General features: G+C 46.4%; 1 protein-coding gene across 1 annotated transcript in view; it reads right to left on the bottom strand.

The window, feature by feature from the left end:
• The window catches only part of LOC132570382 (transient receptor potential cation channel subfamily V member 6-like), a 263573-nt gene extending 252062 nt beyond the window's left edge, over positions 1–11511 (bottom strand). The window contains exons 1-3 of the mRNA XM_060236948.1: positions 11417–11511; positions 9587–9709; positions 4406–4546 (exon numbers count right to left, since the gene is read on the bottom strand). Coding sequence (XP_060092931.1) covers positions 4406–4546; positions 9587–9709; positions 11417–11447 — 295 coding nt within the window. The 5' untranslated portion in view covers positions 11448–11511. The remainder of the gene's footprint in view (positions 1–4405; positions 4547–9586; positions 9710–11416) is intronic.
• Between the last annotated feature and the right edge of the window lie 965 nt (positions 11512–12476).

Raw genomic sequence — 12476 nt, 5'->3', positions numbered from 1 at the left:
TCATGGCCAGACTACACACCTGCCTCTTATCTATCGAATATATGCGAGACATAGATGGGTTTTCTCAAGGGCTTGCCTTGATGTTTTTGCATCTGCAGTATTAGCTGGTAGGTCTGCCGTGAAAAAGTTGTGAGAGCAACGTCACCCCAGAGTCGGAAACAACTGGTGCTTGCACAGGGGACCTTTCCTTTCCTTTCTCTCCCATCTACCACTGCAGAAACAATGTTTTCTTTGTTCAGAAAAAGTAGTTGAAACGGTCTCGCATATATCCTTCTCCACTGCGAACTTTATCAAGAGGAAAGATTGCGTCTAATTACCCCACTTTTATCTAAAATCAAACTCCTGGAATTTTATATACATTTTGGAACTGAGGTACTTCGGAAATTTTTATTGGAAGATATACAGAGCTCAATAACTCAGATAGTAGCAAAATTTTGTTACATTGTGATTTGTAAGAGGAAATATTTGGAAGAGCCTTGATTTCATCAACCGTATTTTTATGAGTTGTCTTGTTGTCTTCCTTTATTGCTGTTCTGGTCTTTGACTGAAATAAATATTGATTGACTCCTTGAATTTTTCAACTCAGACTGTTGATGTTTGGTGTATTTTTGCATATCAATAAAACATTGTTTATTATTTAAAATAAAAAGAAAGAAAAATATGAAAGATGGCCTTTCCTTCTAATGATGAGTGGCAGTTTTTGTTTTTCACTGCAAGATAGTTCAAATTTCCTGGAATTTTTCAGAGGCACTTTATAATGACAGGTGCGCGACATGTAGATGTATTTCAGTTTAACTGACTGACCACTTCAGCAGACCAAACATTCCTTAATTGGGTGATTAAGAGACAGGAGTGGGTGAGGGAAGAATTTTCTTCTTGGTTACAGCTGGGATCATAGAGCCTTTAAATATCCACTGGCGTACAGTGTGGCGACTCTCTTATCTCTCTTATAAATTGCAGAAGGGTTGTTTTCCTTTTACACAGTTGTCAGGAATCTGTAAATGGGGTGTGAGTGGGTGGAGTGAATGAGGATTGAAGCTGTTCTGTGAGTTACTGAAGCTTGTCCTTTTTCCTATAAAGGACAAATTCCCTGTCAGTTCAGGATGCCAGCTTGTTGTCAAACAAGCTGGTGTCAAAATGAATTTCTTTCTTAAATAAAGCTGCCTGCTTTGCTAAAGGAAAAGACCGATTCCTCACTAGTTCGTCCGTCCCCGGGCTTCTGCTTTCCTCAGATCAAGTGACTGATCTCCCGCTAGCTGCTGTGCAGCTGCATTTTGACCTGCAGCTCCCGCCAATTCCCCTGGCATCTTCTTGATCTTGTTTTTTAGCAATCAAGAAGATGCAAGGGAAATTGGAGGGAGCTGCGAGTCAAAATGTGGCCACGCAGTGACTAGTGGGGAATTGTTTCCTTAATCTGAGGAAAGCAGAAGCCTGGGGGCAGAGTGACAGTAATGAGGAATTGCTTGAAAAGCCTTGAAGGCTGTAATCACACCCACTGAATAATGCACTTTCAATCCACTTCCTGTGCACTTTCCAATTGGATTTTACTGTGTGAACTAGGAAAATCCAGCTGGAAAGTGCATTAAAAGTGAATTGAAAGCGCATTATTTAGTGTGTGTGATCACAGTGAGTTTTTTTCCTCACCCAAATCTCAGAGAAAGGAGGGAATTGGAAATACAATTGAAAAGAATCCCCTTATGCTATTCCACCTCAAAACTGCTACCGTTGTATATCACTACATTGCCTTCTACTGCAAATGATAGAAGGGACTGACAACAGAATCGCTGCTTCATAGAATTAAAGAGAAGTCCTGATTGGCTCTGAAGGATTCACCAGTCTCTCACCTAGAGAATCCTGCGCCCTGATGTCAGCTCCACTTGCAATCAGTAGCCGAACAATCTCCTCATTCCCCACACAGGCTGCAAAAGACAAAACGTGCTCCCCTGCAGAGGAAGCAAGAAAGCGGAATTAAAACAGGGCCTAGAAGCACTGACTGAAATGAAACAACAATAATGGTAATTTTTGTACAAATGAAATAATAAATCCAAGAATTTCAGGGGCGGACTTCTGGCGCTTATTTTTATTTATTTATTTTATTCGACTTATACCCGCCCTCCCCGCCGAAGCAGGCTCAAGGGCAGCTCACAACAATAAAATCACAGTAAACAATAAAATTTCAAAATATTAATACATCATAATTTAAAATTCAACAGTTAAAAACAATCTGGTGCTAGTAACATTTGGTATTGTTTCACTTCCGATGTCTTCAGTATTTCTTAAATTTTCACCTCAGAATCAGTTAAAGGCCAACCAGAAGTGTGGTCTTACAGGTCTTGCAAAACTGGGTGAGGTCCCGCAAGGCCCTAACTTCATCTGGCAGTTGGTTCCACCAGTAGGGGGCTGCTATCGAGAAGTCTCTCTCTCTGGTGGACTTTAGTCTTGCCTCCCTTGGCCCGGGGATTGCTAATATTCAGTGACATCTTGTCTTATATTTATTTTTTTTTAAAAAAAGAATCCTGAAAGGCAGCATTGTGGCCCCTCTTCAAGGAAGGGGATTTTCTCTCTGCATCACAAGAACCTTGTGTCTCAAAATTCCACTGGGAGTAGCCATCTTAGTACAGTGGAGCAAAACAAAAGAAAAAAATGGCACTTTAAAGACTAACAACTTTTGGTTCGGTATGAGCTTTTGCGAGTCAGAGATTGTTTCCTCAGATAGGATGGAAATAAAGAGGTTCAGTTCCGGGCCATAGAGAATCACACCTTTTCGCTGACCCGAGACCTCTCTTTGCTCAGCTCCTCCCTCTTTTCCCCCTCCCTATGATTTTCTGTGTTGTAACAAGGCAAATGATTTTCTTCATTTCCATTGTATCTGAGGAAGTGACTCACAAAATGGAATCAACGCTGTTAGTCTTTCAAGGCGCCACTGGAATTCTGCTTTGTTTTGCTTCAATCACCCTCAGACTGAAGTTTTCAAGTGCCAGTCTCCAAGGGATGCCACAGGAAGGGCTGCCGCTCTCCTGGTAGTACTTGGAGGTCTCCCGCTACCATGATCGATCTCCAGACAACCAAGATCAATTCCCCTGGTGAAAATGGCTCCTTTGGAGGCTCGACTCTACAGTATTATACCCTGCTGAGGTCCCTCCCCAGACCCCGCCTTCCCTAGGCTCCACCCCTCAATTCTCTAGGTGCTTTCTAGCCCAGAGCTGGAAACGTAAGCCACGCGTCTCACACAACATGACTCCCAGCGCCACATGCAGCCTACAAGCTCTATGGTGTGCCTCCTACACAGCCACCAGGTATCAAGAGAAAGCAAGCATGTATACAGCACTGGCCCATACAGAAGTTCACTGCTGGGGCTGCATACGGAAGGATGATCGGCAGCCATTTTGGGAGGCTTCTGTCTGTAAACCGACACCAGCGAGAGAGTCAGGGGGCTAATGCTTCAGCAGTTGATACTCTGGTCCCTGCCAGATGCTGCTACTGACTCATAGAATCATAGAGTTGGAAGGGACCTCCAGGTTCATCTAGTCCAACCCCCTGAACAATGCAGGAAATTCACAAATACCTCCTCCTAAATTCACAGGATCTTCATTGCTGTCAGATGGCCATCCAGCCTCTGTTTAGAAACCTCCAAGGAAGGAGAGCCCACCACCTCCCGAGGAATCCTGTTCCACTGAGGAACCGTACTAACGGTCAGGAAGTTCTTCCTAACGTTGAGCCGGAAACTCTTGATTTAATTTCAACCCATTGGTTCTGGTCCTGCCTTCTGGGGCCACAGAAAACAATTCCACCCATCTTCTATAGGACAGCCCTTCAATTACTTGAAGATAGTGATCATATCACCTCTCAGCTGCCTCCTCTCCAGGCTAAATGTGCCCAGACTCGGCAACTGTGTGCCAGAGCAGTGTCAAACTGGTCTCTGCCACAGCAATGTCCCTTGAGTGACAGCTGTCAGATCCCCTTCCTTCGTACATCAGTTCTCAGCCACCAAACTCTGCTAACCTGCAGCTTAAATTTCCAAGCTTGTGCGAACCAATCCGAAGATTCGGCTGATGGTGAATTACAGTTCTGTCAAATCAAATAGACTTGATCTAGCAGATTTTGGCACCAACCGTAAAAAATGACATTATTTATTGCTACTACACGACAAATCTTTACAGGGAGGATAGAGGCACTGAACTGGTAGGACTCCTTGTTCGGAAAGCACCGCTTTGCCAAGGACATTTGTTTTAAAACAGAAGCATTCCTGCTCTGGTAAAGATGTTGGGAGCACAAACAGTAGGACCTTCACAGAATATTTTTTGGAGTGTGTCTCGAAACACAGATCTCCTTGTGCCACGGGCTGATTTTTTTCTTATACCCCAAAAGAAATTCCCATCCTTTGAAACTGCAGACGCCATCATACCAAAATAGAAGAGGTTTTTGGAGCTTCGCCTGAAGAAGAGCCCCGTGGCCCGGGGAGTGGAGATGTGAGCCCCTTTCTGGATCAGAGATTTCACCAGGTTGACATTCTGATTGACGGCTGCGATGTGCAGAGCCGTTTGCCCTGAATAGACAAAATTAAAAAACCCACACGCATTAAGAGCTGCATTTTGAGGCATATTGGCGACTGAATTCTCTGCACCCAAACTGGGTGTGAGCTGCACTTTGAATTGTTATTGTTAGCTGTCAAGTCACAGCTGACTTATGGCAATCCTGTAGGTCAGGGGTCCCCAACCCCCGGGCTGAGGACCGGTACCAGGTCACGGCCTGTTTACAATGGCCCATGCAGCCTTACTGCCCTGCCCCGCCTCCTCCTGTTTTCACCATTTTAAGGCCAGGGAAGGGAAGGAGGCAAGGGCAGCATCACTCTCTGCTGCTTCTGCGGTTTCCCCACCAATCAGCTGATCGACTGGGGGGGTCGGCCTGGGAGGCGCTTCACGGCCCCTTCCCCAGCCTTAAAATGGTGAGAACAGGGGAAGAAGGAGGTGGCGAGACTGCGCGGGGGGCAGCAGAGAGAGGAGGAAACAGGGGAGAAAAACGGGGGGAGGAGGAGGTGCCACGGGGGGGGGGAATTGGGTGCCCCCACCCTGCCGGCCCTGGGGCCGCAGTCGGCAAGCTAGCCCTGGGGCCAAAAATGTTGGGGACGACTGCTGTAGGTTTTTCAAGGCAAGAGCTGTTCAAGGCAAGAGCCACCGCCTGACTCTTCATCACAATCCTGGACTTCCTTGGAGGTCTCCCATCCGAATACTAGCCAGGGCTGACTCTGCTTAGCTTCTGAGATCTGGCTGGCCTGGGCTATCCCAGCTCAGGGTCTGAAATGTTAGTAGGCATTTATTAACAACATTTGCAGCCCACGACTAGGAAAGTCAAAAAGATCACATACTGCGGAAATCTAAAAATGACATAATCCTGCACAGGGGTGGAATTCTAACAGGAGCTCCTTTGCATATTAGGCCACACACCCCTGATGTAGCCAATCCTCCAAGAGCTTACAAAGAAGGGCCTTGTAAGGTCTTGGAGGATTGGCTACATCAGGGGTGTGTGGTCTAATATGCAAAAGAGCTCCTGCTAGAATTTCACCCCTGATCCTGCAGCACAAACTGAAACGGAGTTGCACCCACCTAAGTCCAATGGTCAACGGGCTTAGAAGAGCTTAACTCAGTCCCATTGGCCAACGAAACTCAACTGGTGGGTACATAAGGCAGGGTCATTTCACTGGCAGCCCCATGGCTGTAATACAATCTCCCCAGTGAGGTCTGCACGGTCCCCTTACTTTCGGTAATTAGGAGACAGCTGAAGACAGTTTTATTCAGGACAGCATTTGATTGTTACTTCCATTGTAAGCCACCTTGGGGAGGAAAGGCGGCATGGAGTAGCCTGATCACGTCAGATCTCAGAAGCTAAGCAGTGTTGGAACTTGGGTGGGAGACCACCAAAGAAGGCTCTTCAGAGGAAGACAATGCCCAACCAAGAACCTGCCTTACACCGAATCAGACCACGGGTCCATCAAGGTCATTACTGTCTACTCAGACTGGCACTGAGACTACAGGGTGTCAGGTTGAAGTATTTCATATTATCTACTACATCATCTTTTTAACTGAGATACTGAGGACCAAACCTGGGACCTACTGCATGCCAAGGAGGGACGGTGGCTCAGTGGTAGAGCATCTGCTTGGCAAGCAGAAGGTCCCAGGTTCAACCCCCGGCATCTCCAAAAAAGGGTCCAGGCAAATTGGTGTGAAAAACCTCAGCTTGAGACCCTGGAGAGTCGCTGCCAGTCTGAGTAGACAATACTGACTTTGATGGACCGAGGGTCTGATTCAGTATAAGGCAGCTTCATAAGTTCAAGGAGATGTTTTTACTGAGCGGTGGACCTTCCCCCCTACCACTGCTATTATTTCTGAACCAACCCCTCCTGTATTCCTGCCTAGCTCAGACATTCAGTGCAAAACTGGAAATGCACAATGTTGAGAGAATATACAGTGATGGGAACGCAGTTTTTTTGGCATCAGTTTCTCCCTACCTCATGCAGATTCCCTGCTTCTCAGCTATCTACACTTGCAGCCAGAGGTTTTTTTTTTTTGTAGCAGGAGCTCCTTTGCATATTAGGCCACACCCACCCGATGCAGCCAATCCTCCCAGAGCTTACAGTAGGCTTTGTACTAAGAGCCCTGTAACTTCCAGGAGGATTGGCTACATCAGGAGTGTGTGGCCTAATATGCGAAGGAGCTCCTGCTACAAAAAAAAGCCTTTTAGGTGGACAACTGGCAGTGAGTGAGCCAGTGCGAAAGAAGTCCCCAGCAAGGACAGCTGCAGGTCAGCTTTCTAGGGCTCCCTCATATGCCTTCAGGCTTTGCTTCTCTATCAGCAGGGAGAAGAGAGAACGTGGGAGTACGTTTCTGTTTTGAGGAGCATAAGGACATAAGAGAAGCCATGCTGGATCAGGCCGATGGCTCATCCAGTCCAACACTCTGTGTCACACAGTGGCCAAACCCCCCCCCCCCCAGGTGCCATAAGGAGGTTCACAAGTGAGGCTAGAAGCCCTTCTGCTTTGCCCCCCCCACAGCACAAGAATACAGAGCATCACTGCCCCAGACAGAGTGTTCCATCAACACATTAACTAGTAGCCACTGATGGACCTCTGCTCCATATGCTTATCCAATCCTCTCTTGAAGCTGGCTATGCTTGTAGTTAGGGTTCGTGCTCGAAGAGTCAGGAGGAAGCGAACCCGACTGCAGCTTTGGGTTAGGAGAACAGCCCACAATGGAGTGCTTAACGTAAGCATTCCTACCCTGCCTCCCAAACCTTCTCCCAAGCTACACAGCAATTTTTACTATGCAAAGAAGGGAAACCGAACATCATCTTGTTTCCTGACAGGACAGACTGTGCCTCACAGAAGGGTGAGCTGAAACAAGACGCAGCTGGACCGTCCAAAGAGTCTTCTTTTGGGGAGCATTCGAATAAGGGAATGCCGGCTCCCATGTTAAAGGGGTCAATTGAAAAAATGCAGTCTTTACCCAACTTTTGAGCAAGACCTTTGCTCAGAGAGAGAGAGAAGGAATCATAACTTTGCAATGGAAGTCCAGTTCTTTCTAGGGAAGAGCAGTTTTTTGGAGATCGCTTTGGAACTCTTGAAAGAGCATGGGTTTTTTTTTTCCCTGTGGGAAATGGAGTCTCAGTTCAGTCCTCTGTGCAGAGGAGAGGACTTGCAATAATGGGTTTAAATTAAGGACGGGAAGGTACCAGCTGGATATTTGGCAAAATGTTGTTAAAGTTAGAGTTCTTCAGCAGTAGAATCAGCTACTGAGGGAGGTGGGGAGCTCTCCCTCACTGGCAATCTTTAAGCAGTGACTGGACAAACCCTTGCCAGGGATGTGTGGAGTCCTAGAGAGCCAGTTTAGTGTAATGGTTAAGTGTGTGGACTCTTATCTGGGAGGACCGGGTTTGATTCCTCACTCCTCTACTTACAGCTGCTGGAATGGCCTTGGGTCAGCCATAGCTATGGCAGGAGTTGTCCTTGAAAGGGCAGCTGCTATGAAAGCCCTCTCAGCTCCACCCACCTCACAGGGTGTCTGTTGTGGGGGGAGAAGATATAGGAGATTGTAAACCACTCTCTGATTCAGAGAGAAGGGCGGGGTATAAGTCTGCAGTCTTCTTCTTTAAGTGGAGGAGTGGGGAATCAAACCCGGTTCTCCCTGATAAGAGTCCGCACACTTAACCACTACACCAAGCTGGCTCTCTACACCAAACTGGCTCTCTTCCCAGATCTTTCCAGTTGTTCTGCGGTTGCAAGACCCACGGAGTAGTGAAGGACAAAAAGACATGACTACAGACTTCAATGCCCAGGACTACCCAGCTATAGCAGGACATTATTTATTATTACTCTTACTCAAATAGAGAAGAATACAAGAAAAGGTTTGAAGCGATTACTGGGATTAAATTCAAACTTCACCACTTCCCCCCTGCCAGTGATACACCAAAAAAACCAAACAGCCAGTGCTACTAAAATAATTTATGTTAAACATCGGGATAGAAAGTAAGGCTACCGCTGGGAAAACAAATTACTTGATTGGGCTATTATGATTAAATGTCTAGGTTTAAAGAATACAAAAGATGGGAAAATAGCAGGTTGCTGAAAATTGCCTTTGAATGGTTTTATCAACTAATTAGAAAACTTGAAAAAAATAATAGTTCTACTGAGTGTCGTACAATGGGACGTGCTGCGTTTTATTTTGTATTGAAATACAAAATCTGAATCCTTATAACAGTCACTTCTGGAATGAAATTAAATTCTATATACCATGAAAATTGAAAATAAAAATATACTGTAAATACCTTTGAATCCTCATCACTGTGACTCAGTCTATCCTATATGATAACCTACGGAGTAACGTTTCTTAATGATCATAGATATCCTGTCCCTCCCACCCCCCAAATAGGGTATAATGGTTCTCAGCCAAAGGGAGTGAATGCATCTGTGTGAAAAGCACACTTTGAAATGCTGGAAAAGACCGAGAATGAGGAGAATTGTTGGCAGAGACACCTGAGGGTGCAGGATCTCGCTAGGCTTGCCATTTGCTCACGGACACCAGCCAAACTGCCACCCCTCAATGATTTGATAGCATTGAAGGTGAAGCTCTAGGAATTTCCCTGATCACTACAGTGAATACCATGGAAATTGAAGGGATTCCTAGAGTGTCATGCAAAAGTGAAGACACATTTTTTGGGACATTCTAGGAATTTCCCCCAATCACTATGGTCTTTACCATAGATACTGGGGATATCCCTAGAGCGGATATGATATCACATTTCCTAAAACTATACCCTCCGCAAGCATGCCCTCCTTCCAAATCTCCTAGGATTTGCCAGCACAGAGCTGGCTACTCCTGATCTCTTCCTCTTGGCTTCTGACACTGGATAGCAGATTGCCTGCCCCGCAGGGATGCCCTTGTACCACTACCTGCATATTTGTAAATGAAACAGAGGAAAAAAACAACAACTACTCTCCAGTGCTCTCTGTCCTCCAAAAGGAAGTCTCTGTTAGCTCCTAGAACTTCTCTCTGCTCAGGGGAGCGTGGCATGTTTTACATTCAAGAGCAATCACCTTCATAGAGTTCGGACGTCATCCTCTCGTTGACGAGTTCTGGAGCCACCTCCATGAGTGCCTCGGCAGCTTCTGTGCTATCGTAGAGGGCGGCTATGTGAAGAGCCGTCTCCCCCACAAATCCTGGGTGGAATAAGCAAAGCACAAGGGTCACCTAAGGACTACTGCTGCGCGAAAAAGCCATATTTGGTAAAACCGAGGCGTCCAGGTTTTATTCTCATGCCTTTCCCATTCCCCTATAAAACTGGAGGTGAGCAGGTCTAAGTTTTACAATGGCAAGGCAGAGGTGGGGGCTGAAACCTTCTCGCTTTCCTCCGCATGCATGGCTTCCAGTGCTTTTCTCCCAAACCAGATCCCTTCTGGGACCGGAACCGGCCTGGAGGAAGAAAGCCTGGCATGCTGTTGATCCTGCTTAAACCTGAAAAAGGTTGATCTCCATGACCTTTAACAGTGAAAAAATTAGCACTCCCCCCCACCCTTGTTTTAAATGTAAAAGAGATGGATAATTGAACAAATGGGAGTTCTGCTTTTCCCTCGGCCTTGGCCTTTATTCAAAAAAATGGGAACATCCAGAGAAAGGAATATGGAAACCGCCATAGATGACACCTTAAATCATGAAAACATGAGATCTAGCACCATCTCTGGGGAGAATCAAAGGAAAAGTGGGTAACCATGGCTTTTTTTGGTAGCAGGAACTCCTTTGCATATTAGGCCACACCCCATGAAGCAGCCAATCATCCTGGCGCTTGCAGTAGGCCCTGTACTAAGAGCCCTGTAAGCTCCTGGAGGATTGGCTACATCAGGGGTGTGTGGCCTAATATGCAAAGGAGCTCCAGCTACAAAAAAAAACCCTGGTTGTAACACTATTTGTGCCAGTCCCAAAGTATGTGAGACTAAGGGTGCTTTCACACATGCTAAGTAATGCAGTTTTGATCCACTTCAGCAAGTGCTTGCAAGTGGATTTTGCCATTTCACGCAGTAAGGCTGAGTCCAGACTGGCAGCTTGGGACAGCAGCATCCCAGCTCAGAAGAAAGCCAGCACAGTGGATAGCGACCCCGGGGCGGTCAGACAGAGCACACCCCGTTGTTGGGAGAGCAATGGGCTGTAAACACTCTGGAGGAGTGGTCAGACTGCTCAAGAACTTGAGAGGCGTTTGCCAGGTGCTGCTCCCTGGCTGTTCAGATGGCAGGGAAAAGCGGCAGGCAAGCGCTTGAGAGATCTGCTGCCACGCAGGAAATGGAAGCTTTTTTTGCCCCTCTAAAAATGCCAGGGGACGGGGTGAACAGAGGTGGAATTCTAGCAGGAGCCTCCTTTGCATATTAGGCCACACACCCCTGATGTAGCCAATCCTGCAAGAGCTTACAAGGTGGAATTCTAGCTGGAGCTCCTTTGCATATTAGGCCACACACCCCTGATGTAGCCAATCCTGCAAGAGCTTACAAGGTGGAATTCTAGCTGGAGCTCCTTTGCATATTAGGCCACATACCCCTGATGTAGCCAATCCTCCAAGAGCTTACAAGGCTCTTTTTCGTAAGCTCTCGGAGGATTGGCTACATCAGGGGTGTGTGGCCTAATATGCAAAGGAGCTCGTTAGAATTCCACCCCTGGAGGGTGAGCATGGGAGTGGGATGATTGACAGATATGCACATCTGAACTCTGATTTTTTAATCCGTCTGGGTGCTCTCCCCATGTCAGCTCTAATGAGCCGTCTGGATCCAGCCTAAAATCCAACTGCGAAGTTGAAAGTGCATTATTTAGCATTTGTGAACGTACCCAACTATTCGTGGGGAAAATGTAAGCTGCTTTCATTGGTAGGGATAGAGAAGTACCTCTTTGATAGACATCACAAGATCCATCCATGGTCAGCTTCCTGATGGCTTGGACGTTATTTTCTTTAGCAGCCAGTAGAAGCGGAGACTCCCAGATCCTGTAGCGAGAAAACACAAACATTCACTTAACTTCTCAGTATCCATTTGGATGTGCCAACAGCAAATAATCCTTGAGTGGCTAAGGAAGGAAAGGTTATGATAAGGATGACCCTGAGTATTCGCAAAAGAGGAGCAAGAAAGAAATTCCACCAAACCCTCTAGAAACCAATGTATACTATCAGTTGTTGCAATGTTTACAGGAGGCCACCAGGAGGCAGTAGAGGGACAGGTAAGAAAGATGTCCATAGACCAGGGCTCCCCTCTAAAAACCAGCTGGTAGTTTTTTCAGGTGCCACAAGATGCTGTGTTGTTTCTGGAAGCTAGGATGAGCTCTAGGCATTAAGACACATCCAGCCTTTTCATTTCAAGCACCATTCTTAGTGAGCAGACAGTCCTTCCTGTATCATTCTGTTGCCTCTCAAGTATTTACATCATACATACACCAACATGGGTACCAAAACTTGACTTCCAATATTTCCCCCATTTCCGTTTTATTCTCACAATAAAACAGCACTATTAGCATGCAGAACACGATGACAGCAAGGTGCGTCGTACATTCACTTCAAAGGGCCATAGCCATTGCAGGTTATAAAATGCCTTGCTGACTCACTAACTTTAGTTTATTTATATATTAATATCCAGCTTTCTCCCCAGTGGGGAGCCAAGGCAGCTTTTGACGCTGTTCTCCCTGTCTCCTTTCAACAACCCTGCGAGATAGGTTAGGATGAGTGTGTCACTGGCCCATAGTTCACCAGCAAACTTCAATGGCAGAGTGGGGGATTTAAACTTGGATTCTGCAGATCCTACCCCAGCATTTCAACCCAAGGGGTCCCTAACCTTTTTTTGAGACTGTGGGCACCTTTGGAATTTTGACACAGGGTGGTGAGCAAGGGTTCCTTTTTTTTTTTGTAGCAGGAACTCTTTTGCATATTAGGCCATGCCCCCGTGATGTAGCCAATCC

Source organism: Heteronotia binoei, chromosome 4 (assembly GCF_032191835.1).
Source record: "Heteronotia binoei isolate CCM8104 ecotype False Entrance Well chromosome 4, APGP_CSIRO_Hbin_v1, whole genome shotgun sequence".
Classification (NCBI taxonomy): domain Eukaryota; kingdom Metazoa; phylum Chordata; class Lepidosauria; order Squamata; family Gekkonidae; genus Heteronotia; species Heteronotia binoei.
Note: the sequence above shows the minus strand (reverse complement) of the source record. Positions and strands in the feature narration are given on the sequence as shown.